The 24321-nt window shown below is 47.6% G+C and overlaps 1 protein-coding gene across 4 annotated transcripts in view; it reads right to left on the minus strand.

Annotated features, from left to right (window-relative positions):
• Positions 1–24321, minus strand: part of Sh3rf3 (SH3 domain containing ring finger 3) — a 347565-nt gene that overhangs the window by 135486 nt on the left and 187758 nt on the right. For all 4 annotated transcript variants that reach the window (XR_007104739.1, XM_047523201.1, XM_047523203.1 and 1 more), the window contains exon 2: positions 1512–1787. Coding sequence is in view for 3 of the 4 variants with exons in the window: in XM_047523201.1 (XP_047379157.1) it covers positions 1512–1787 (276 nt within the window). In the remaining variant the exon portion in view is untranslated. The remainder of the gene's footprint in view (positions 1–1511; positions 1788–24321) is intronic.

The raw sequence follows: 24321 nt of genomic DNA on the forward strand, positions 1-24321 counted from the left end.
CACAGGGCTCTGGGCTTTGCCTGGGGTCGAGTGTCCTGGGCAGAGGCCCCTAGAAAGGAGAAGACTGTGGCAGGCGCAGGCAAGGCGACATGTGCTTCTCCAGGGACAACCTGGACCTGCCTGGGAGCTCCCAGAGATCCAAAGCTGTTCACTGTGACTCTCCTAACCCAGAGTCTCTTTCTGGAAGCCTTGGCCTTGGAGGGCCTTGACCTGGTTGGTTCAGTCATGGAGCTAGTTGAGCCTGAAACTGTTCTGGTGCCTATCTTTTTTGAAAGACCCTGCCTGGATCCTGTGAGGTCACAAGTGACATCACAGAGGACCAGCAGCTCCCAGGGTCCGTTGGGACTGGTTCTCCAGAGTCCACTGGGAAGAGAAGCAAGCAAGGTACCCTGGGAAGCCTGCCATTCTGGCACTCAAGAGAAAGAGAAAGAGAGAGAGAGAAGGGGGGCTGCTGGCTTCCTGGGAAGCTGGAGCCAGATGACAATGGGAATTAGCATCAGAACACCTTGATGAAAGAAAGGAAGAAAGAGTTGGATCCCTGAATGAAAAATAGATTATTCACTGTCAGCATGAACAATAGAAGGAGACATAAATAGCAGCCGGGCAGGGACATGCCAATTTTGCTCAAAAATGGTATGCGTGGCACTTCTGTAGCCCTCCCTGGAGCTGCGGTGCCACAGCTACGTTGGACACCAGCAGATGGGGCGGTGGGCGGGAGGGAGAATTATAGTGGCCGCCAGGAATTGGGAAGAACATGGGCCTTAAAGGCAGAGGAATTAGAATTACAGCTCTGTTATTTCCCGCTGGGGAGGGCAGCGCTGTGCAGGCAGGGAGGGAGAAGAGAGGACCAACTGGAGCATGGTGCTCTGACTTCTTCCCTCGGAACCTCTGAGAGGGGTAAAGATAAATCGGAGCATGTGGTCAGGCAGTTGGTGCAGAAGACCAATCAACGGGAGCTCTAAGGCAGCCGGAAACCAGGCCCTCTGCACAACTCCCTGGGTAAATGCTATTTAGTTTGCTACTAAGACGTCTGGCCCTGGCTACTTCAAACAGCTCTCCCTGTTTGGCCTGGCCGGCCTGCAGGATGGTCTACGATGCCCTGCTGTGGGGTCAGTCATCACGAACAGTGGGCTGCACTGGGTCTATGCAGCAATGGGGGGTGGTCTCTGATGAACCCATGAGTTTTGGAAACTCATTCCCCTGCACTGGAAGTGCCACTTATAGCCATGACTTGGGGCAACAGGGATCCTGCTACTGATGTTGATGGCAGCTCATGTGGTGTCATGCTCCTGTGCTGGCTGTGGATGGAGCCAAGTGTCTGCAGTGCCATCTCATGTCATTCAACAAAAATTCCATGAAGCAGATGCAGCTACTATTGGTCCTTAAGGGGGCACAGAGGAAGAAACATCCTTTACCCCAGGCCTGAGGGAAGAGTCTGCATTCAAAGCCAGTGGGCAGGTGCTGCCTGGGCTGTGAGTGGGCACAGAGGCCGACAGCGGGGCTCACCTCACCTTGGTGAAGGTCAGACAGTCCTTGTCTTGGTCTCTGTCCTTCATCTCAAAGTCATAAAGTGCCTTGCCCTGGGGTGGGGCCTGCGGCAAGGGCCGGACACACTGGACGTAGCTGGCCGGGAGGAAGCCGTGTGTGCCGTGCAGCTCCCCATGGTACCAGTTCTCATCCACCTTGCGCCGCAGGATGATGATGTCCCCCTTGTTGAACTTGAGGTCACCAGGTTCTTTCCCCTCGTAGCTGTACAGGGCCTTGCCATAGGGCAGCTGGGTTAGGTTCTGAAAGCAGAAAACAACATATGGTTACTTGAAACGGCTCTTCCTGATGTCTGGGGGCCTTCGAGGGCAGTGGGATCCCCAGGGGCTTTCTGAGTCTTTGGGAATGTGACGAACACCCTGCAAGTGGAAAACAGCTAAAGGAACGGAGAACCTGTCACAGGAACATGCCAGCGCCTTGGCCCCAGTGAGACAGGAGGCTCCTCGTCATGGTAGACGAGTTCCCTCTAAATGGTAACACAAGGGCTAGGCAGGGTCCCCAACCTTCTACAAAAACCAACTCACTCTGCACTGAAAGGCCCTGAAGGAAGCAATCAGTCCACGGATGAGGAATCTGAGGCACCAAGACAGAGGGTGACTTGCCCAGGACCCACCCTTAGGAGCAGCAGGTTGAATTGGAGCCAGGTAGTCTGGGCTCCAGACTCTCCTACCCATCATTCTGTGCTAAATCGTTTTCCACTGGGTGCTGTTTTCTTAGGAATTTTTGTCTAAAATAACTACCATATTTTCAACAATTATGACCCAACAAAACTTTCTTTACCTACTTACTGACCCCTCACAGCGACTCAGGACAGGCTCAGGGGGTTTCAGTTGAACGGGTCAACCCGCATTGCAGTGATCGTGCCACGCCAGCCTACCAGGGACTCAACCAGCAGCACCTGCTCATCCCGTCCAAGGGAGAGACCACCTGGCTGAGGAGCTTGGAGGCCACTCCTAGGTCCTTGGTCCCCTGTCACAGACCAACACCCCCAGGCATGACATGCACTTTTTGGCAGGAAATCCTATCTTCTTACCAGGAGGAGATGTCCCTGCCTGTCCTGTCAAAGTTTGCCCAACCTGTCCAAAAGGGATCTGCCGTCATTGGTGTCAAAGAGCAACCAGCCTTGAAATGCGTTTTAAACAGAATTCTTTGCAATCTTCTGTCCTCCAGCAACAAGGAGTCCGTCAAACGATCCTGAGCTTGACTTGACGTTTTTATGTACTTCCTGGGCTTCTCTAATTGGCCCTGTTTTGTAAAGACCACTTGGCCCGCAGGAGTTTCTTTTCCATTTCCTTATGGGTGGCCAACACCTGCTCAACTGAGTGAGCTTTGCCCAATGTCCATTCTGTGCCAGAGGAAAGCCTGACCATTATCCCTGTGTCAATACCCAATGATTTTCTTACCAGAAGCTGCATTTTCTCACCAGGGTTGCCTGTGCCAAGGGTTTCTGTAGTATTCAAATCAATCAATACCAGCACAAAAGCCCGAAGCAGCAGGACATCAAAAACTCTTTGTAGAGGACTTAATAGCACGTTGCAACTCAATCATTCTACATTTATGTCTCAGAATGGTCAGGCGACAGCAGTTAAGACAGACCTGCTGGCAGGCTGACAAATAGCCACCACTACCCAATTAAATAGTAACACCAGAGGATTTTTCATTACAGAACTCGAAGAGGGGGAAAAAATCAGTTTGTGTCCAATAATGCTCATTCTTGATAGCTTTGTAGTATTCGCACAATAGATGTAAGAGGCCCTGATTTTAGAGAGCGGAGGCAAAGGGGTAATTTGCCATACAAGCAGAAAAGACTGGAAGAGGCTATTGGCTGTGGGCCACCAGAGAATTCCACTGCCATGCAAGGGCCAATGGCCCCTGGTCCAGGGATTCTCAGTCAGGGACAACTCTGAAGACAGTTTTGGTTGTTACAGCAGAGAGGTAAAGCGCTACTGGCATCTAATGAGCACGAGCTAAGGATGTTGTTGAACATCCTTCAATCAAGACGTTTCCCAACAACAAGGAATGACCTGGACCAGGACATCTAAAGGTTGGGAAACTCTGGCCCCACCTGTATGTTAAATTTTCAAAAAAAGTACTTTTTTGTTCTATTTCAATTTAGTTTAACTCTATTTTAAATGTTAAATACAGGGCTGGGGATATGGCTCAGTAAAGCGCTTGCCTAGCATGTGCAAGGCCCCAGATTCAATCCCCAGATTTTCCTGATACGGGAGTATTTTCACTACTGACCGTATGGAGACACTTAGCTCTCCATCGAGTGAGGAGGGTCTGTAAGCAAAGAATTTAAGCTTGAAAACCAGCCTCCACCGGGTGCACAAAAGAAAATGTTTACCTTGACACGGTGGCTCCATCTCCTCTCCATCTCAGAGTAAGAGGGGGATGCGCAAAGCAATATTCTGAGAGTCACAGCCCGGGTGGCTATCTAGCAGTTTCTGCTACTACTGATCACAGCAGTGGGCAGGCCAGGCCAGATCTGACCTTTGCATTCTGGGTCTGCCTCCTCCTGTGTCTCTGTCACGCAGTTGAATGTAGGTACCTCCCTGAATTGCCCCCTGCATCAAGGGGATTTTGGACATCCAGTCAGGACTCCCCACCACCAGTTTTCTCTCGAATGTTGGCACAGAGACCACTTGCAAGCATCTCTCACCCAAACGATGTAGAGCTGTGGCCAGACTTGTCCAGTATGGCCAGGAAGGCTGGGGTATAGGGATAGGAAAACAGAGGCATTTCCTACTAAGTCAAGGGCTGCAGACCGCCACTCAGGACAGGGGCACTTATATTGCCTTCTCCCCAGTCTTGAAAAGGATGTACTCCTGAGCCTCAGACAGATGGGCCATGTGCCCACCCACCTGAGCACTGTGGTCCACAGGCTACCCCACCACTGTCACCTCAACCTGACTGTGGAATCTCCACCCAGCTGATAAGCAAGGGGTCATCCTTGTGTCCACCCTTCCCTTGGCCTTGGCATTCCTCAAATCCTGTTGGCACTACCACTAGGCTCTTAGAGCTCTTAGAGACACTGTACCCCTTCTACTCCCAATTGCCCCATCCCTTCTCTGTTCCCATGGAAACCAAACCCCTGCAACCTACGGTTGTTGGTTACCAAGCACATGATGAGCCCCCACCCTTCTGCTTACAAGCTTACAGTGGCTCTCCACATCCCTCGGGGAGCCAACTCTTCAGGGTGGTGGCTGGCAGCTCAGCCCCTCAGCTGGCACTGGGTTACCATTCCAGTCACAGTGGGCAGCATCCCCGCTCTCTCGAGGATGTGCTTCTGGAGACTCTGGGCTTTACAGATGGAGCTCCATGCTACCTCCTGCCCTATCCCAGACCTGCAGCACCCAGGTTGGGCTCCTTAGGCCTGGGGGCCTCTGGTCCATTGCATTGACATTTTCAACCAGGGCTCCCAGCACAGGACTGTCCTGTGTCCACTCTGACAAGTGGAACCTGGGAGAGTCCCCAGCATGCAGAAACTGCCCTCTATATGCTATTAGTTCAAAAGAATCTGGTTAGTCTTCAGTCAGGCCTGGATGGGGGACAGGGAGTAGGGAAAGTTAGGAAGGTGGGACACGAGATCCCAGTAAGCCAAGGGACTACACAGAGATCCAGGGAAAAGCACTTGGCCCTTGCTCCAACTGGTGAAGCAGTTCCGTAGAGCCCCACCAGGCCAGGCTGGGGCAGCCAGGGGATAATTCATCCCCTGAACACAGCTCCAAGGGTGGCTTCAGCTGACCCCAAGGTGGGAGCACTAGTTGCAAACAAAGGATGTGTAGTCGTGCACCCATGCCCTGTTGCTCCTGCTGGTGGGCACAGAGGAGAAGAAAGAAGTGGGGAAGGGCAGGGGTCAGAGGAGCGTGGAAGGAGAGGGGCACAGGACAAGCCCACCAGACAGCAGCTGACAAAGCAAAACTGAGAGGGGCAATAAACCTTTTAAAGATGGCAAGATATATTTCTGAGGGCAAAAGTATATAAGCCAGAAATGATCTGAGAGGTGGTTTATGCAGGGGGCAGAAGAGCCAGAAACCAGTTCCCACTGTCTGAAAATGCTCAGAAATGATACCACGAGGCACCTCCACAGTCTTTCATCTTCAAAGCCCTTTAGAAGATTAATTAGTCTGTGGAAGGGCCTAGAGGCAGGTGAATTCTATTGGAGGTAAGAGACTGCTGCAAATTTCACCTTGGAAACCCGGGAACTTGAGAGTCACACCCCCATGACCCAGGCTGAGGGGGTCAAACAGGTTGCTCTGCACCCATTTCCTTTCTGACAGCAGATGTGTTCAGAGAGACAACCTCTCTCACAATCGGGGTGTCCCCTTTGGAGGAACTGTGTTCAAACATTGCCAGGAAGTCACCGTTATGTGGACTCAAGACATTAAAGAAAAGATATGAAAGGAGAAGGGGAAATACATCTAGGATGCCTACAGGACAATTAACACCAGCCACCCCTGCGAGGCATTAATAATAATTAAAACTTATAATGTCGATTTCACAGCTCATTACTCGGATGTGGCACACAAATCTTCCTCTGGGCTTAATGTCCTACCCCGTGGAGACAGAGTGCTCATGCATGCATGGCAACGCATCGCCAGCTCCTATAGGCTCCAGCGTGGCAGAGGGCTTTGACAAATGGGCTTCCATTATGCCCTGCTGCTTCGGGGCCCTGGGGTGGGCAGGCTCCACAGCTGCCTGCGGCACGGTGGAGGGGCATGACCTGGATGGGTCACACTCCTGCAGACTGCTGGGGCAAAGCATGGATCAAGAACTCCCCTTTTATACCCTGAAGCCTCCGTCTGGCCCCCTTCATTCAGTGCCTGTGTGTGTGGCACTAGCAACCTATCAGTGCAGGCTCCTTGCACCCCATCAGGACAGACGGCCTGTTTCTGTTCACTGCTGCAGCCCCAACCCCTGGCCTGACATCAGTCACAGGTTCAAGATATCGACGGAATGAATATGTGAAAATTGTCAGAGTCAAAATTTTTGTCAAGCCCTAATCAAACAAAATAAATAAACAAGCCAGCAGGTTATAATATAGAAGAGGATCTTATGCATATGTGCCTAATGACAAGAACGATTCATGAAACTACCAGAACCACAACCTTGCCCCCAAAACCTCACACCAAAAAATACTTCTGCAAGGAAATCTGCCCAGCCATTGTTCAATCCTGGACTCACACCACTCGTTATTGATTGCTGAAGCCAAGGACTTTTGTTTGAAAATATTTCGTATAATCCTCCTCATTTTGCCTTTGAAAACCTCCCCTGCCTGGACGCAACCTCCATGGCCACGCCCATAGTTCATTACGGCACTTGTCCCCCCTTCCAACACTCTGCTCTTCCCAAATACTCATTATTCTTTGGAGAATCTCTGTGATTATTATTTTGGTTGACAAATACATGGACTAGCAAACCCGGCCCCTAGAATTAGGCCCTGGGCTGAGAGAAATTTCCTTGCCCATTATTTTCCCCATGACATGAGGCTTGGGGCCCATGTAGACAAAGATCCCATTTTAAAAGCGTCTGGGCACCGATGCACGTGGGAAATCCCGGTGAATGCTTGCTGAGGACCAGGGCACCCCAGGTGGAGCGACGGCCTGAGCAAAGGCATGGAGTCAGCAGTGGGCATGGGTCCCTCTCACGGGCTGTCCCAGAGCTGCCAGCACAGCACAGGGAAATCCACATGTGGCATGTTCCAGGGATGATGAGCAGGCCAAGGAGGTGGAGGGCCTGGTCATACACAAAACATTGCCAGAGTCCATGAATATGAGGGACAGCTAATGGTCCTTTCTCCTTGTCTGTGAGATATTCCAAGCTGCAGTGGAAGCCAGACCTGCCCAGCCACAGCTCATTCCCCGCCCCTCACCTACAGGCAGCCCCGGAGATTTGTCAACCTCCTGTCAATGCAAGTCAAAATGATCCGCGCATTCTGGCAGGCTTTAAAATGACATTTACAAGGGAATTCTACCTTTGCACAGGCTGGACAGGGGATGTGGTGGAGCGTGGGCTGGCTTTTTAGACACAGTGACCATACTCAGAGCAAACGCTGGGTCCTTGGATGACCTGATTAGAACAGAGCCCTGGACTGGACATGAAAGAAAGAAAACTCATTTAAGCCACTATATTTTAGGGTTTTCTCATTCACGGCTTAGCCTGCATCCTGCCTGATTCAGGGGGTCTCAGGTCGATTTATGATTTCTGTAGCTCATAGCATTTTTCAAACCAAAGAGTATTTATTTCCTTACCGCTCTTGAGGGCTATAATTTATGTGCTTTCATTTTAGAACAGTACATTTAGCATGAACACTCCAGGGCTTAGAGGAGGCACCATTTTGGGCATTATCTTATTTTAAATAATGTATGTAACAAGAGTGCCCACCATCTTCTAGTTTATAAATTTAATTCCTGATGAAGAAATTATTTATCACACTGCAACCAGGACAGTCCCAGGTTTTAGTTATATTTCAAGTTTTCTCACTAAAAATTACCCATTGCATGGTGCACAACGGAGCATGCCTGTGATCTCAGCAGCCTAGGAGGCTGAGGCAGGAGGATCATAAGTTCAAGGCCAGCCTCAGCAACTAAGTGAGGCCATCAGCAACTGAGTGAGACCCTGTCTTAAAATGCCTTTAGGTTTAATCTCCAGCCCCTCCCATCCCGCAAATTACCCATCAGGTTATGATTTTTGTTTCATTCTCTTTTTATTCTGGAGCCCACAGGCTATCAGCACAGGGTGGGGCACTGGAGCATGCATATTGACTTGTGCCCTTTCTCTCTTTGAGACTCACATGTTTTTTAAAGTCTGAGCAACTCCGGACAATGAACAATCGCTTTCTGCACAGAGGCTTTCCAACGCGGGCCAGCATAGTACCCCCCAGTGCTGGCGTGGTGTTTAGGGTCTCTGGAGGGCTGCTACTGCCTCTTATCACATGTTGGTCAGAGGCAGCTCCATGAGGCTTTCCGTTTCATTAGCGATCTCTCTAGTTCTGGTTCACAAAGATACGTTAAAACTTCTTGGAAGTTCTCATGACGGCCGGTCCTGAGAGCTGTGCAGTGGGGCGAGGAGGCTTGGTGACCCAGGAACTTCCTAGCACCAGATATAAGCCTATCTCAGCCTTCTTCGCCATGCTTCTCCATACCTGTCTCTCCAGGTCACGGCGTGTACTGAATGAAATGACAGAAGCTTGCAGGCAGGCTGCCACCACTGTGAGCCCCATCTGCTCTCAAGGCAAGATGGCTAACGGAGGCTGTGAACCCCACCTAAAGCCTGGGCTGTGTGAGGGAGACGCTGAGGGTACGGAATCACACTCTGCCTTTTACTGAAATGAACGCAGGCACTTCCGGAGAGTCCCCAGGGGGAAGGCTAACAACTTGCCCTCTAGTCTGCCAGGAAAGCCAGTCACTGAGCACAGGGCCAGCAAAGGGCTGGACACAGTGGGAAAGGCAGGCTTGGTTGTGGCCATGTGGTTTCCAGGGCTCCAGAAGGTCCAGAGCCAGGGCAAGGGGCCTCTCAGGGTGGGGTCTGCACTTCTGTCCCACCCCAGCACGGTCATTCTGCTTCCTTTTTCTGAATGACAGACCTCCAAGTGAGCGGGTTAGAGGGGTCAAAAGCAGGAACAAGAGTTCCGGCTCAGCAGAGCTGCCATTCCACAGCCTGGCCTCTTTTTGTCAGGCCTGCTCCCTGGAGTCCCAACGCCTCCTGGGACCCAGGTCCTGCCTACTTCTCTCACGGTGCCTCTGCTCCCTGCAGTGCCCCCTGTGCTGCCTTGGCCAGAGCCCTGTGCCCTGGGAGGGAAGGGCTGGCTCACTTCCCTGTGCTTCACTTCATGAAGCTATCCCAAAGTGCAAAGCAACCTATGTAGCATCGAGTTCAAAGAGGGCATCAAAATTAATTGTTGGGGCAAACATGAAATAATTAGAACTGCCTGGAGAAATATGAACCCCGGGGTGGGTGCTCCCGTATCTGGATCGTTAGTAAGAATATTTCAAGTCCAGAATGACTCCTTCAGGCCCCTGGATCCACCTTATACTGCATGGAAAGGGGCATAACACATGGATTGTGTGTCTAAGTGTACAGATGTGTGCACACTCATGTACACATGTACACACGCACTCTCAAACAATAGGACTCACCTGACACATATCATTCTGAAGTCACTAAAAAGGGGAAAGGCAAAAAGGTCCAGTGTTAGCCTAGGTCAGGATTCGGTCAGTCATGTTCTGAGGCCGATCCATCCTGCTTCCTGTCTTCGCGAATCAAGCTGTAATGGGACACAGCAATGCACATTTGCTAACATGCTCTCTTCATAGAGGAGTTGCTTCTGAGACCACAGGGGCCACAGGGCTGAAAACACCTGCTATCCAGCCCTTTACAGGGAGTCTGTGAAGTCCAGACTGGATGCCAAGGGGGAAGCCCAGGTCCCCTTTGTGTGAACACAGTGTGAGTCAAGTAAGGGCCACATGTCTGGTTGTCAAAGCAGTGATTTGAGAATGGCAGTGGCCTGATGGTGTACAGGTCATGCACCTTTGAGAAACTACCTTTGTTCTCAGAGACTTGTTTTTTCCATACACTGGAGATAATCAAATCTGTCCTTCCATATTCCCTTGTAATGTCAAGAGAATAAAATTGATGATATGTAACGAGTTTTTGTCTGTTAATGAAGAAGGTGCTATAAAAGTGATGATCATAGGCTGTTTGCTGAGGCAAACAGATGTTCCAGGAGCCTGGATGCTGGGCCAGAGAGGCCAGGCGTTTCAAAGTGTGGAGTGCAGCCAACAATGACCTCTAACCTTGCACCAGAGTAAAGGTCAGGTAGGTGACATAAGGACAGCACCCCAGCACCTGCTCAGTAAATGCATGGAGCTAGAGCAAAACCAGCAAGGGACAAAATAAAGTGTCCTTCTCAGGTACCAAGACCTCTCTCGGCCTCGCTAATCTGTGCACACCTGCTGGGCTCAGTGGTACTCACCACCTGGTCTTCCCCAGGTCCTATCATCCTGACCTTTATGATCCCCTGCTCTAGTGTGTCCTGGGTGCTGCTTCCTGCACTCAGCCCCGTGACTCACGAGATCCTTACAGTGACCCCATGAGGTTGGCCTTGTATTATCACACACAGGAAACCGAGGCACAATGAAGTTCAGTAACTGCCCAAACTCCAAAAGGCAGGAGTGGAAGCAGGTGGTCTGACCCCCAGGCCTGTGTATCGCCTGGTAACACGCTGCCTCTTAAAACTGCGCGACCTTATGAACGTAGGTGCTGTGGGTAATTCCACGGTGGCCCACATGAACTCTGAAGTGGGGATAATTACTGCCATTTTATAAGTGAAAAAGTTCAGAGACGCCAGCATGTCGTTCTACACCTTGTAAGAGGGAACCCTATTTCCAGTCTTACCTACCACCCTGCCTCTTCTTGCTCCCTGAAGCGGGAGAAGGGCCCTCCAGCGCTCAGAAACTCTCTGTTTGATTTTGGCAGGAAAGGAAGGTTGAATCCCTTGTCCATGAGGCCAGGTGGGTCCAGACTCACAGCTACATCTTGAAGCACCCCTCAGTTTCCAACATCCTGGGGAGATGGCACCCACACAGTGAAGTTCCCAGACAGGTTCCATGTGAACCCAGAGGAACACCTGAGCAAGTCCCCAGTAGCCATGGGGACCCTGTGAAGGGGTCTCATCCTGTTTCTCCACTCTCCTGTCAACTCTCCCAGGGGACTTGTCTCACTACCTGCAGCCCCCACAGCCCCACCCCAGGCACCGTCCAGGGTCAGAATCCAGCTAATGTCCAGCGCAGCCCAGCGGATCCCTTCCCCAACCTCTTCCAGTACCCTCTGCGGCAGCAGGCTCACAACAGCCTCCTTCATGAGCGACCTTGGGGGCAAGTGGCCTCACACCAGGGACTGGAATCCCTGACCAAAGAGAGAGCAGAAGACCAAGAGGGCAGGAGGCAAGCAAAGGCCCACCAGCCTCTGTCCTTCCCCAGGGCTGGAGGATTCCTTCTGGATCTTTACTGCCACCCAAACTAACCACCATGTCACCTTTACTTGTGTTTTACCTCATTGTTCTGGGACTACAAAAAAATTAATATAAGAAGAATATAGGAAAAATAAGATATCTGTATGTATTCAGGTAAAAACTAAACTTTCCTAAGAACTGCCACTAAGGGCAAAAAAAGAAAAATCGCCTGTATTGGAAGCAGGTCTCCGACCCTCAAGAAGGTTTAAGGGTGGCCATGTGGTTTTGTGCTTTTAAGAACTTGACTCTGCAGCAGCCTGGTGGCTCTGGGCCTCATTTCCTCATCTGCAAAATGGGTGAAAAAAGTCTCTCACAGGAATCTGAAATATGAGGTTAAATGAGTTCATACATATCCATCAGTGCACCACAGCCGGCCCAAACAAATAATATAGAATGGTTTCTGGTTAGTAAAACTGCCAGAAAGCACATATAACATGTCTACAGACATTGTCCATGTCACATATCATACAAACATCTGGAATGGCATGTTCCATTAACGCACAAAAGAAAAAGACCTTAGCAAAACAGCCCTGTCATGAAAGTACACCTTGCTATGTCCTAGGGCAGAGCAGGGGGTAGGAGGGAAAGTTCTTCCACTCCTAGAAGGTGCACAGCGGCCTACGAAGTGCCCCAGGCTCCTGGGGCAGGGCGGAAGTGCTGCGGGTGGTAGCAGGAGCGAGGCAGCCCCTCTAGGATGGCCCGCCCCTGCCTGCCAGGGCCTCATCACCACACAGAGGACACTGGACCAGGAGGACCTAGCCCTGGTCACAGCAAAGTTATGTGGCAGACAGGGGCCCGGCCATGAGAGGAGCCCTACTGGTCCTGCATGGGGAGAAAGGAGAGGGCCCAGGGTCCAGAGCCAAGTTCTTCCCTCTTGTGAGAGGCCCAGAGGTCGGTTGGCTGGTTTAAACCCAGGTCCTCCAGCATACTAGGAGAGCGCTCTACAACTGAGCTACACCCACAGCCCAGGCCACACATTTAAAAACTCCTTCACATCATGTGACTGATCTTGGGCAAACACATCCAAGGAGCCCCCTTTGTACCTCCCCTCGTACTTTGGTCCTTTATAAGACTCCGAGCACTTCCGACACACACAGTCACCCTCCATTATCTTCAGAAGTATGTTCCAAAACCCCAGTGATTGCCTGAAACCAAGGATAGTACTCAACTCCCTGTATACTATTTTTTACTCTACTTATGAATCTATGAGAGATTAATGTATAAATTCAGCACCATAAGAGGTTAACAATAATTAAATAAATAAAACAGATCAATTATGACAATATGTTGTGATGAAAGTCATATGAATGGTTGCAGTTGTGGCTCAGTGGTAGGTCACTTGTCTGGCATGTCTGAGGCCCTGGGTTCCATCCTCAGCACTGCATATAAACAAACAAACAAACAAACAAATAATAATTTGTTTAGTTTGACAACTAAAAATATTTAAGAAAAAAAAAGTCATGTGAAGTTGGTCTATCTCCAAATATCTGAACTGTACTGTCCTCCCACGTCTGGTGGTTATGTGGGTTGCTGTAATACCTACAGGATGAGATGAAGGGAGATCAATGACTCAGGCCAGGTGAAGTGGCATTAGGCTGCTACCTGAGGGTTACCTGAACAGAAGCACTGCAATACCATGACAGACAATTTGGGCGAGAAGAATTTACAGAGAGGGTCTGCAGGACAAAGAGCTGAGTCATATTTCAGGAAGACGGACAGCAAGAGATGTCATTATGCTCCTCAGAATGGTGTGCAATGTAAAACTTATGAATTGTTAACTTCTGGAATTTTCCACTAATAGTTTGAACAGAGACTGGCTGAGGGTCACTGAAATCATAAAAACCTCAAGGCACGAATTAACATTTGGAATAATAAACAGGGTTAGCTACTAGTTAAAGAAAAAAAAAAAAGAGCCTGAATCGAAGTATACCTGATGGTTTGGGTTTATTTCATGCATAGAATGAATTTGTGTATTTTACACTAATTCTACTATTTGCAGTCTGCAGAGGGTACTGCTCTGGCTGTGTGGGACCCAGACCACCCTTTGCCCTGGAATAGCAGGAACTGAGTCTAAATTCTCCACCACACTAGATGCTCATAGGCGCAGCTGGATCAGGAGAGGGTCCCTTTGTGTTCAATGTCTGTGCAGATTTCCAAAGATCCTTAATTCCAGATGTTTATTTTTAAAAAAATGTTTTGCCTGCTTTGTAGTGAAAATGAGCAAATAATTAGATGTCTTAGTCACTTTTATATAGACAAGGTGAATTTCATAAATAAGTTATTAATGCAGATATTTGCACCTCCAAGTCACTGTGGCAGGAAAGGCGCCAGGGGCCGACATCACTACCCTGGGGTAGTAACTGGTTCTTGCCACAGCAGCTTTCAGGCTGGACAGGGTTCCAGTGAACCCTCAGCCGGTGGCCACTGTGGGCATCCTGGAACATTTCTCTGTGTTCCTTAGTAAGAGAGAAACTTATTAATGACTGTTTTGCTTCAAAATGTACTTGGCTTGCTAGTGAGTCGATCTGATTATTTTTCTGTTTTGTCTATGAGAAATTCTTTTTCCAGTTCTTCATGCTACAGTTCAACTCCATGATACCATTTAAAAGTGAAATAGGGTCTTCAGTTGTCCTTTCTGCCAGTCCAGAAAACGAGACTTGTTTTCCAGCATGGAACTACATCTCCCAGGTAGGGGAACTAGCCAGTTTCCAGACCATTTCTAATGTTTCAAAAATTATTATTATTTTTTTTTGGTAAAATAGTAAATATATTTGCACTTCCTCAAATATTAAAGAGCTTAGCAGGCTTGCCTGAAGTTTGAAAAAGTAGGGGTAGGAATACCCTCTCCTCTAGAACTTTCTGATGAGTCCCAGGCTCTGCCAGCACTTCCATCAGTCTTCAGGTTTCCAGGACATCATGCAGCAATCTGACCCAAATAACCCCTGCCCAGGCCCCCAGAGGTTTTTCTTTTCTTTTTTCCTGTTGTTAAAATGCTCCATTAATAATAATTACTCCTTTCTCATTCATTTAGCATTTTAAATTTGTCTAAGCATTTTTCACAGGCCTTATTTAACCTTTATTCTTTCTGACAACCATGTTAAGGTGGAAAGTAGTTTTGGAGCATTTATGTACTGGCTCAGTCATTCGGAATGAGTGCCCATTATCTGTGGGCCTCTGTTCCGGCCCTGGCGGACTGGCACTGAACACCACACCCAAAGGTCCCCACCCTTGTGGAGTTTACACTGCAGCCAGAGAGACAGTAAAGACATGCACCAAAAAAGTCAAATTACCAATGAATGGTAAGGGCTAAGTGTAATACAAAGCTGCTCCCCGCCCTTTCCCTTGTATCACAACCTAGCTTGTCAGTCTGAAAGCTGCTCTCCCTGCCCTTTCCGGTTCAGTCATTTTCCCCGCCTCCCAACTATGTGTCAATCTGTGAACATCCTAGTTAGCTATTGGTTCATCAGTCAACTTGCAAGTATCCTCCTCCGTTACTGGTCCCCTGTTAGCCTGGTGGAATTCAACTGCTTAAGGGTAGTTACCCCGCCATATTTTCTCATGCTTTCTCTCCCCTTGACTCACTTTCTCTCTCCTCCTCGCTTTTCCACTCTCTCTAGTGCGGGCCCTTTCTCTTCCTTTCATTTTCTCCCTTACCCTGCAGGGGGACACTTTGTTTGCTTAATAAACTCCCTTATGTGATTTCCTGTGTCCGGCGTGTTTTCGTGGGATTTCTTACACTAAGAGCACAAGGAAACCAGGGAGGGGGCATGAAGTGCTGGCACTGGACTCGGATGGTAACTGGGAAGGTAACTCTGGGCTGCACTGAGCCCTGTAAACCGGGAGGAAGGAAGGGAATGTCACTCAATCCACACGGGGAGCGTCCAAATGTTAGTTTTGAAGCGGTAGTGGCATCATAACTGTTACCCTATAGAGGAACAGAACAGTTGCCTGAATGATCCACAAGGACACATGAACCTTTGGTGTGTGAATGGTGATAGGAACTATATTCCCAGAGCCTCAAATCAGGACCTTTGGCCTGAGAGGACAAATAGTTAATAGAGGATGTTTCCAGAAAACCCAGCCTAAAAACAGAAAGGGGAAAAGGAATCCAGAGACCTCTCAGTAAAAACGTTGGGTTTCCCACTTGTCATTACTGCTCTCTGGACGCTGTGCCTGCCCCAGAGCTAACTGGGAAGCCGAAGACAGCATATTCGAGGTAAGGTGGAAGGAGGGATCGATCACTCTGCAGCCTCCAGCCACCAGCATCTACTGTTCTAATCAGTTAAGGAGATTCTCCCGGCATCTGTTTTCCCTAGTCTGTCATCATGTTAGGGGACAGACAGATGTGAATGGTGGGAACACAAGGTTAAGAGAATAATTCTAGAAAATGGGCCCACCGTGCTGACCCCCAACATGCTCTCTTTTCCAAGAAGCAATTGACCTGCAGCCTTGCCTGGTTTGAGTGAACACGATAAGTCACATTTCTCAGCAAACTCCCTGTTATCTGCAGGAGAAATGCAGACCCTTTTCATAGACCAGATCCTAAAACTCAGGGAGATAAGGATAATTGCTCCTAACCATATAATCTGTCAGGATATATGGTGAAAAATCCAATTAGAACTGGTCAGCATGGGTCAAGGTGACCTAGAGTTGTCATGGCAGTGGGGACTTGAAATTCTGATGTCACCCTGTTATTAGTCAAAAGAGGTGGACCTGGGCAGGACTCTATGGAAACTTCTCTGGGGTCCCCAATAAAGCTGGAGTGCAGGGGAGGCACACTGACCCTCTCCTTTCTGAGAGAACCCACTCTCTAACTTGAGAGGGTCCCCTTTCTCTTTTCCTATCCCTTCAATAAACTCGTTCCTGTTACTCAGAGTAACATGTCTGAAATCTTTCTATCTTGGTCACAAGAATTGGGGTTTGGCGGGGAGGGTCTTCATGCTGCTCAGTTTCCTGGAAGGCCCCAGCCCTATAAACAATGCTATCTCATCAAGCAGTGTGCCTTCCTGTTGTCATGTCACTGTCCCCTGACATGTGCCTCCCTCATTTGCTGGAATCTCAGCACGAAGAGGTTAAGTAATTTGCTCACATTCATAGTAAGTAAGTGGCAGAGCTGGGTTGAGCCCTGGCAATCTAGTTCCACAGCATGTCCTTGCGGTCGATGCCAGCGGTCAGCAAACTAAAAAAACAGTTACTCGAGGCTTTGCAGGCCATGGGGGCTGGTTGTAGCTACCAAACTTTTTTGTTGCAACAACCACAGATGCATAAATTATATGTAAGTGAATGGGTGTGGTTGTCATTCAATAAAACTTAATTTGCAAAAGCGGGTTGTGGAGCAGGACTTGGTCCATGGACTAGGTTCTGCCCACCTTTGCTCAATGCTATGTGTTGGCTCACTTTATGTCCTGCACACCATGGTCTCAAGTCCATGCTAATGAAAAATCAGGTTATGTTTTTAAAAGCAAGAAAGGACTGAGTTTCTTAAAATCTGATATTCAAACCCATGCATCCATCCAATTGGTCATTCGGCTTCTTGTGCATTTTACCAATATAAGGCAATATGAATATATCCAAGAAGGATATGCTGGGGCTTGTTAAAGGTATCAAAAATCACCCTGAACTTGAATTCTCAACTGCAGGCAAGGCAATGCCTAAACCTAACAAATAGAAGCAAGCCCATCATCCCCCTCACAGGAACTGGTTTGGTACTAGCTGCCCAGGAGGCTGAGCCCCAGGCCACATCCAACTTGGGAAGTGAACCAGGATTGGAACTGAAGTCACTTCTGGAAAAAGCTCCCGGGCAGCATGGTAGCTGCAGGGCACTGGTCTGGAGCTCAGTGCATTCCCCTGCACAGGAAGCTCCACCCCTAATGGAATCAATGCCCCCTGGCAGTCTCGCTTGCCTTCTGCAGGCTGCTAATGCCAAGATTTCACTCTCACAGTGTATTCCCCACCCCATCACAAGAGTGCAAAGGAATCTGTTGGTGTTTGGTCATTTATTCTGTGTGGCAAGACACACTTGAATACATTTGTGAGGACACAATGAACACAGCATGCAACCCAAGAGCCCATTTCTCCTTGCTGCACACACTCACACTTGAACCACTGGGCAGTAATCTGAAGGAGGGGGACCTAGCTTAAAGCAAGTCTGTAGGAAGCTCTGTAGGAATTGCTCAGCAAAGGGATGTTAACACGGCATCTCTGCCTAGCAACTTAAAGCTTCTTCGCCCACGTGCAGCCCCAACCCCCTTAGCACTGTGAGAAGAGCTAAGAACAGCAGAAGCAGAACAATCCGCCATCCAGGGGGCTGAGCGCTGGGGAGCTCAGTCCTTGGCCTACAAGGCACACAAAGCCTCTGTCCCCTATACATCCCAGTAACGGTCGGGGGTCAGAGGCAGCAAGAACCCTTGTGCCTGCTCCTACCTGGATCAGGCTTCAGGGTCATCCAAGAAGACCCCACACTGCACTTTGGGGCCATAGAGCTGCAGGGCTCTATGAATTGTAGGCTGGAGGAAGGGGAAGTGGCCCCAAATGGGGTTCTCAAAGCTCACCCCTGACTCACACCGAACCAGGGGCAAGAGCTCTCCTAGGATAAAGCCGGAGAGGCAGAGGGAGATAAGCAGATAATTCAGGGAGGCCTCTACCCTGACTGTGGAGAGGCCACAAAAGTCATAAAAACCTCCTGGGGTCAGACATGGGCATCCCAAGGCGGATTCAAGGGCACAGCTGCTTCCCTCTTGTGGGTAAAGCAACTGCTGTTGTCCAGTAAGCCTTGGCCAACGTCCACATAAAAATTTTCAAGAGACTAGCGAAAGTCACATCTTCTCTCTTTTGTCAGGAAGTCAGAGTCCTGGGACCTACGACTGCCAGGCTTGACTGACATCCCTGTAGACATTCCCTGCACCAGAAAGACCTTTCAGAGAATGGGACCTAGCTCTTGGGAGGGAGGCGAGTCCTCCAGGGAGGAGAGGAGGATCCTCAGCCCCTTTCACACGGAGTTGCAGGAGTATGGGCACAGCACTGCCAAGTGTGTTAGTTAGTGTTCAGCTGCCATAACAAATACCAGAGATAAATCAGCTTCAAAAGAGGAAAGGTTTATTTGGGTTCACAATTTCAGAGGTTCCAGCAGATGGTTGCTTGGCCTTTGGGCCTTTGGTGGGGCCAAACATCATGGCAGGAGTGTATGGTAAAGCAAAGCTGTTCATCTCATGGTTGAGGAAAGGGGAGAGTGAGAGAGAGAGAGAGAGAGAGAGAGAGAGAGAGAGAGAGAGGGAGGGAGAAGAAGGGACTGGGGTCTCAATATACCCTTCTGTCCTCCAGGTCCTAACTTCCCTCCACTAGGCCCCACCTCCTATAAGTTCCATCTCCCCTTCCCCCAATACTACCACAGGCTGGGGACCAAGCCTTTAACTCAAAGTGGGACATTCCAGATCCAAACCATAGCACCAGGGTATTGGAAATACCCTGTGCCATTGGCAAAGAGAAGAATAAAAGACTTTTAAGAACTGTTATGAATACATTTATTCATTTATTAAGTATTCATTGATGCCAGATATAGGTCTAGAAACTGCTAATGTAGTAGAAATGAAATTAAAAATAAAAAACCTCTGTCTTAAGGGAGCTCATAATTCAGAAGGGGAGAGAGATATACACACAATAAACCATTAAGAATGAGCAGCGTAGTAAACACCCTTAGTACTGTGAGGGAGGTAATATTTGGAAAGGGGATGGGAAGCTTCCAGGGGTGTGGGTTGCAATTTTAAATTAAGAAGGGTGAGAAAGAGCTCAAGGAGGAGAGGAAGCCTGTCTGCTTTTAGGGCAAAAGTGCTCCAGGCGAGAACTTGCAGATCTGCTGAAGGTCCCAGTTCTTACGCAAATCAGGTTCTTTATGATGCAAAAGAAGGGGATGGAGGAAGGGAGTGGGGGAGGGTGGGAGGAAAGTTGGTGTGTGGCTGTCAACTGATTACCAGGCATTTGATGGCTAGTTCCTGAGTCTTGCTCTGGCACACAGCCCTGTGGGGGTAGCCCAGGGTCTGTGCACACCTCAGAGGATTTCAGTTTCATGAAACAAAACACCAAGTGTCCTTATGCTCCGGGAAATGGAGATTCCGGCATGGAGCATGAGAGAGAAACCAGAAACTGCCTTTGAATTTATCTTCTGGTCATCTTGCAAACAGCATCTGTCTTGCACAAGGAAAGGCAGAGGAGACTTTTTTTTAAGAGTTTGGCCCAAAGTTAACACACATACTATAAAGACTCCAAAAGCATGGCTTTTCACGTGGGGCTGAGACACAACCTTAACCCAACATGTATTCTTTAGGGACAAGATGCCAAGGACAGAGAAAAGTGACTTGCTGGCCGTTACCACAGGAATTCATAGTCCCTTAACAGGAAAGTGCTTCTGATGGACTCAGGGTGAGAACAGACACACTCTTTAGGCATGTGTGGGAATGATGGTGTCTATTTGTATATCTGTACACATATCTGCTCTCTATCTTTGTCTAACCAGCTCTGTTCATTCATTCATTCAAGTGAACCTAAACAAGGGTTCACTTGATGTCTTGACTATCCTTGTCGCTTTGAAACTTGCATGGTTTTTTCTTTTTCCTAACCTTCCTTTCCCTGACCTTCTCCCATGATCTTCTTTCCCTGATCTTTTCCCTAAACTTTGCTTCCCTCATCTTCTTTTCTCTGATCTTCTCCTTCCTGATCTCTCTTCCCTAATCTGATTTTCTCTGAATCACCTCTTTAAAAACCCCCATTTCCCATGATGGGAGAATCTCACTCTTTGGGACAGAGTCCCCTGTGTTTCTCCTTTGCTAGCAAAGCAATAAACTTTTCTTTTTCCTTTTTCTCAAAATTGGGTCCTCATTACTGGATTGGCATCAGGAACAAGGACCTAGCTTTTGGCAACATATCCATGTACAATGCATGCATCTGTCCATCATTATCTTCCCCTCCATCCTGACTTCATCCTTTTATCCATCCTTCCATCCATCTGCCATATATCATCCATACATCCATCATCCTTCCTTCCCTCCCTCCCTCCATCCATCCAGCATGCATCTGTCTATCACTCAATCATCCAAACATGGCCTGACTTCTATGCCAGGTAATCTGTGTGATATACTAGAGATATAACAATATATAGGCTGACACACACCTCTTTCCTCACCAAGTTCATATTGCAGATGGCAAGTTTATTTAGATTCATAATATATAGAACATATAGGACTTTTAAAAATTAGCAGGGTAAAAGTCTTGGATAATTCTGAGATACAGCAAGATTAAAAAAAAAAAAAAAAGGAAAGCAGAAAGGGAGGGAAGAGACAGAGACACTTCTCTTCTTTAGTTCTGCAATATCATTCGACATGTAAACCAAATCTGAGGAAAAGGCAGCCTTCTCAGAAACCCACAGAGCTGGACAGACGCACCACACATATGCCAGCAGGACGGAAGTTAGGCAGATGACCCTCTTCTGAGTACACTCCCTCAGAGTCCCCCACAGCCACACCAGGGTGGGAGCAGACAGCATGACATACTAGAAGGTTATCTGTACCCATCCATATGCAATTAAACATTTTTCAAGGACCACAAATGTTATTTTATGGTGTCTCCTCAATGCTAGCCAATCTGTCACCTTGACTGGTAACCCAAGAACCCATGAGCAAATTTTGGACCTAGAATTAAAGGGTTCTCCAGAGAGACTTGGAAACCACTCATATTTGTGTCACTTTCCTCCTCCTGTTTTAGCTGCAAACACTGCAAAATGGGCTAAAAGTCAGTGAGGGCAGAGAGGAGTACATACTGCTGCGCGTGGTAATGCACACACCTATAATCCCTTTAAAGTCTTAGTGCATCATACGAACTATAGACCCACTTGATTCTCTGGGGTCAAAATTATTCCTCATGTTCTTAATGCAAAAGCCCTTTCTCCCCATGCTCTGTCTTCTCACCCAAATCTCCAGAATGACTCTCAAACAGAGAGGTTTAGAGACAGTCCACCAGGTTAGAGTGGGATCTGGTCAGTGATGGGCCCTGGAAATTGGAGAAACTAGAAGACTAAATAGAGATGAAACAACAGAGATGGATCAAGGCATCCACAGGAAAGAAACTGAACTAGGGGAGTGAGGAACATTTTGAGAGGAGAGGAAGCATGAGGTAAAAAAAGGAGATGAATGTTCTCAGAAGAAATGTGAAGAAGGTTCCATGTCTCTGAGTAAAGAAGGTGGTCTCTGGGGACACATGACCAATACCCCAAAAATGTAACACGGCAGATTCCAGCACATGGGAGGGAAGACAGGACACGAGCTCATGGTGACCACCACTCATCACCTCCAGGGAGACTTCAGTTCATGACTTCTTGCCAGATCATGCAGAATGAGACTGGAAAGTCAGAGATATGCTGGACCCTTGGACATTCTGCTTCTGGATGGATCCTGACTCAGTGTTCCTGTTAGTATTATCACATCCCTGACATCAAAGTGGTCATGAGCCTCTATTTGTCTATGCACAGATCTGGGGATAAGGAGGTCCACACTGCCAGATTATAGGACTGGTGACCATCAGGACTGTAAAATGGAGAATCCTCATCATCAAAAACCATGTCTGGACTTCCCTTTCTATTGGTTCCATGACCCTGGCCTCCTGAAGAACCCTCCTAATTCAAACAACTGAAATGACAGATGAAAAGGTACAAAGATGAAATGTGTCACTAAATAGGTGGTTCACAGTCCCACATATGAAGTGTTCTTGGAAATGTGTTCTTGCATGAACAAACAAGCATAGCCAAGCATGCAGATGCTACTACCAGTCAACAGGAAACAGGGGGCGGAGGAACATGGGAAATACCACCACCAGGATACAGCCAGCAAGATCAGGAGCAGAAGAATTTTGCAGGACAAATGACTGGATTCTTCAACAAATGAACAGTAGGGAGAACAGAGGGGCAGGAAAGACTTTTGGGAAGAAGTGAAGGAGACACGATCCTGGGCCATGGGTGAACCTTAGGTTAGTCTAGACTCAAGCAAAGTAACTGTAAAGAGACACTTGAGAGACTGACAGGGAAATGTGCACATGGACTGATAACAGGGAATTCGTGTTCATTTTCACAGATGTAACAAGGCTTTGAATTATGGCATTTTTAAAGTCATTATCTGTTATAGACACATATTGAAGTATTAAAGGACAAAATAGAATAGTGTCTGAAGTTGGCTACTAAACACTCCAAAAAACAAAAACAGTGGAGAGACATCTGGAATAAGATTGGCACACTTTTGATGGTTGTTAATACTGGACACTACTGGACATGGAGGGGTCATTATACCAGACCCTCCACAATTGTGCACATTTGAAAGTGTCTACAACAACAAGATGAAGAAAGGAAGGACTTAGCTGACAGAAGGGAAGCATTACACAAAGACCAAGAGTTAAAACAAGAACCCTGGGCAGCTGTATATATAAAAGGCAACTGCTTTTTTATACACCATTAACACGCAGTCAGATTATATAATTTTTAAAAGATACTTTATGGTTTTTGCTATTATAAATGGTACTAGGAATACACTTAGCAAAAAATAAAAATAAGCTTTACCTTTGTGAAGAACACTGTGCAATTTTATTGAAAGATATTAAAGATGATCTAAATAAGTGGAAAGAAGCATTATGTTCTTGAGCAGGAAGACTCAAAAAAGCTGTATTTTCCCCCTCAACTTAGTGTATAGTATAAGTGCCTTGCCAATGTCAATCTCAACAAGATCTCAAAGTACTTGACAAATCAATTCAAAATAAATAAGAAAAGGAAAAGCCCTTACTCTACAGGATACCAAGGCTTTAAATAAGCCTCAGTAATTACAAAAGTATAGTTGGAGCAGGAATAGACAGGTAGGCCAACAGAAATGAACAGAGTCTAGAAACAGAAAGACAAGCAGATGACTAGATTCTGAGTCACCACAGACCCAGGGGAAAGTGTAGAATGCTCAATAAAGGGTGTTGGCAGATTAGATTATCTGGATAGAAAAAGAAGTGACCCCTACCTCCCACCATATACTGAACACTAGTTACCTGACAAATTATTTGTTATTATTATTATTATTATTATTATTATTATTATACTGGGGATTGAATCCAGGGGTGCTTAACCACTGAGCTATGTTCGCTTCCCTTTTTATTTTTTATTTTGAGACAGGGTGTCGCTAAGTTGCTGAGGCTGGCTTTAAACTTGTGATCCTCCTGCTTCTACCTTCCGAGCCTCTAGGATTACAGGCCTGTGCCACCATGCCCAGCTTGACTTAAATTCTTGAATGTGAAAAGCAAAACTATAAAACTTTTACAATTTAATATATGATTCTAAGATAGGGAAAGATATTTTAAAATAAGACACAAGATAAGACACTCACCATAAAAGAAAATTTGTTTCATTGAAAAACATTAAAACTTTTCTATTTATTAAAGGTCACTGAAAAGAAAGGGAAAAAACAACCAATTCATAAACAGAGAGAATATATTTACAACACATTTCTGAAACAAGGTATTAGCATCCAGGATATAGAACTAACACCCTTGGCTGAGTTAAAGCTGAGCTGTGGAGATAGCACACTTTGGGGCTTGCACCTGCCCTGCCTGGACCCCAGGGGTTACTGAGCAAGCCACTCCATGTGTGCCCAGGTTCCTCACCTGTAAGAGATATCACTGCAATGGCTTACTATATTGGGAAGGAAGAAGCAGTTAATGTCTCCACAGTGGCAACAGAATAATCACTG

This window comes from Sciurus carolinensis, chromosome 13 (assembly GCF_902686445.1).
Source record: "Sciurus carolinensis chromosome 13, mSciCar1.2, whole genome shotgun sequence".
Taxonomy (NCBI): domain Eukaryota; kingdom Metazoa; phylum Chordata; class Mammalia; order Rodentia; family Sciuridae; genus Sciurus; species Sciurus carolinensis.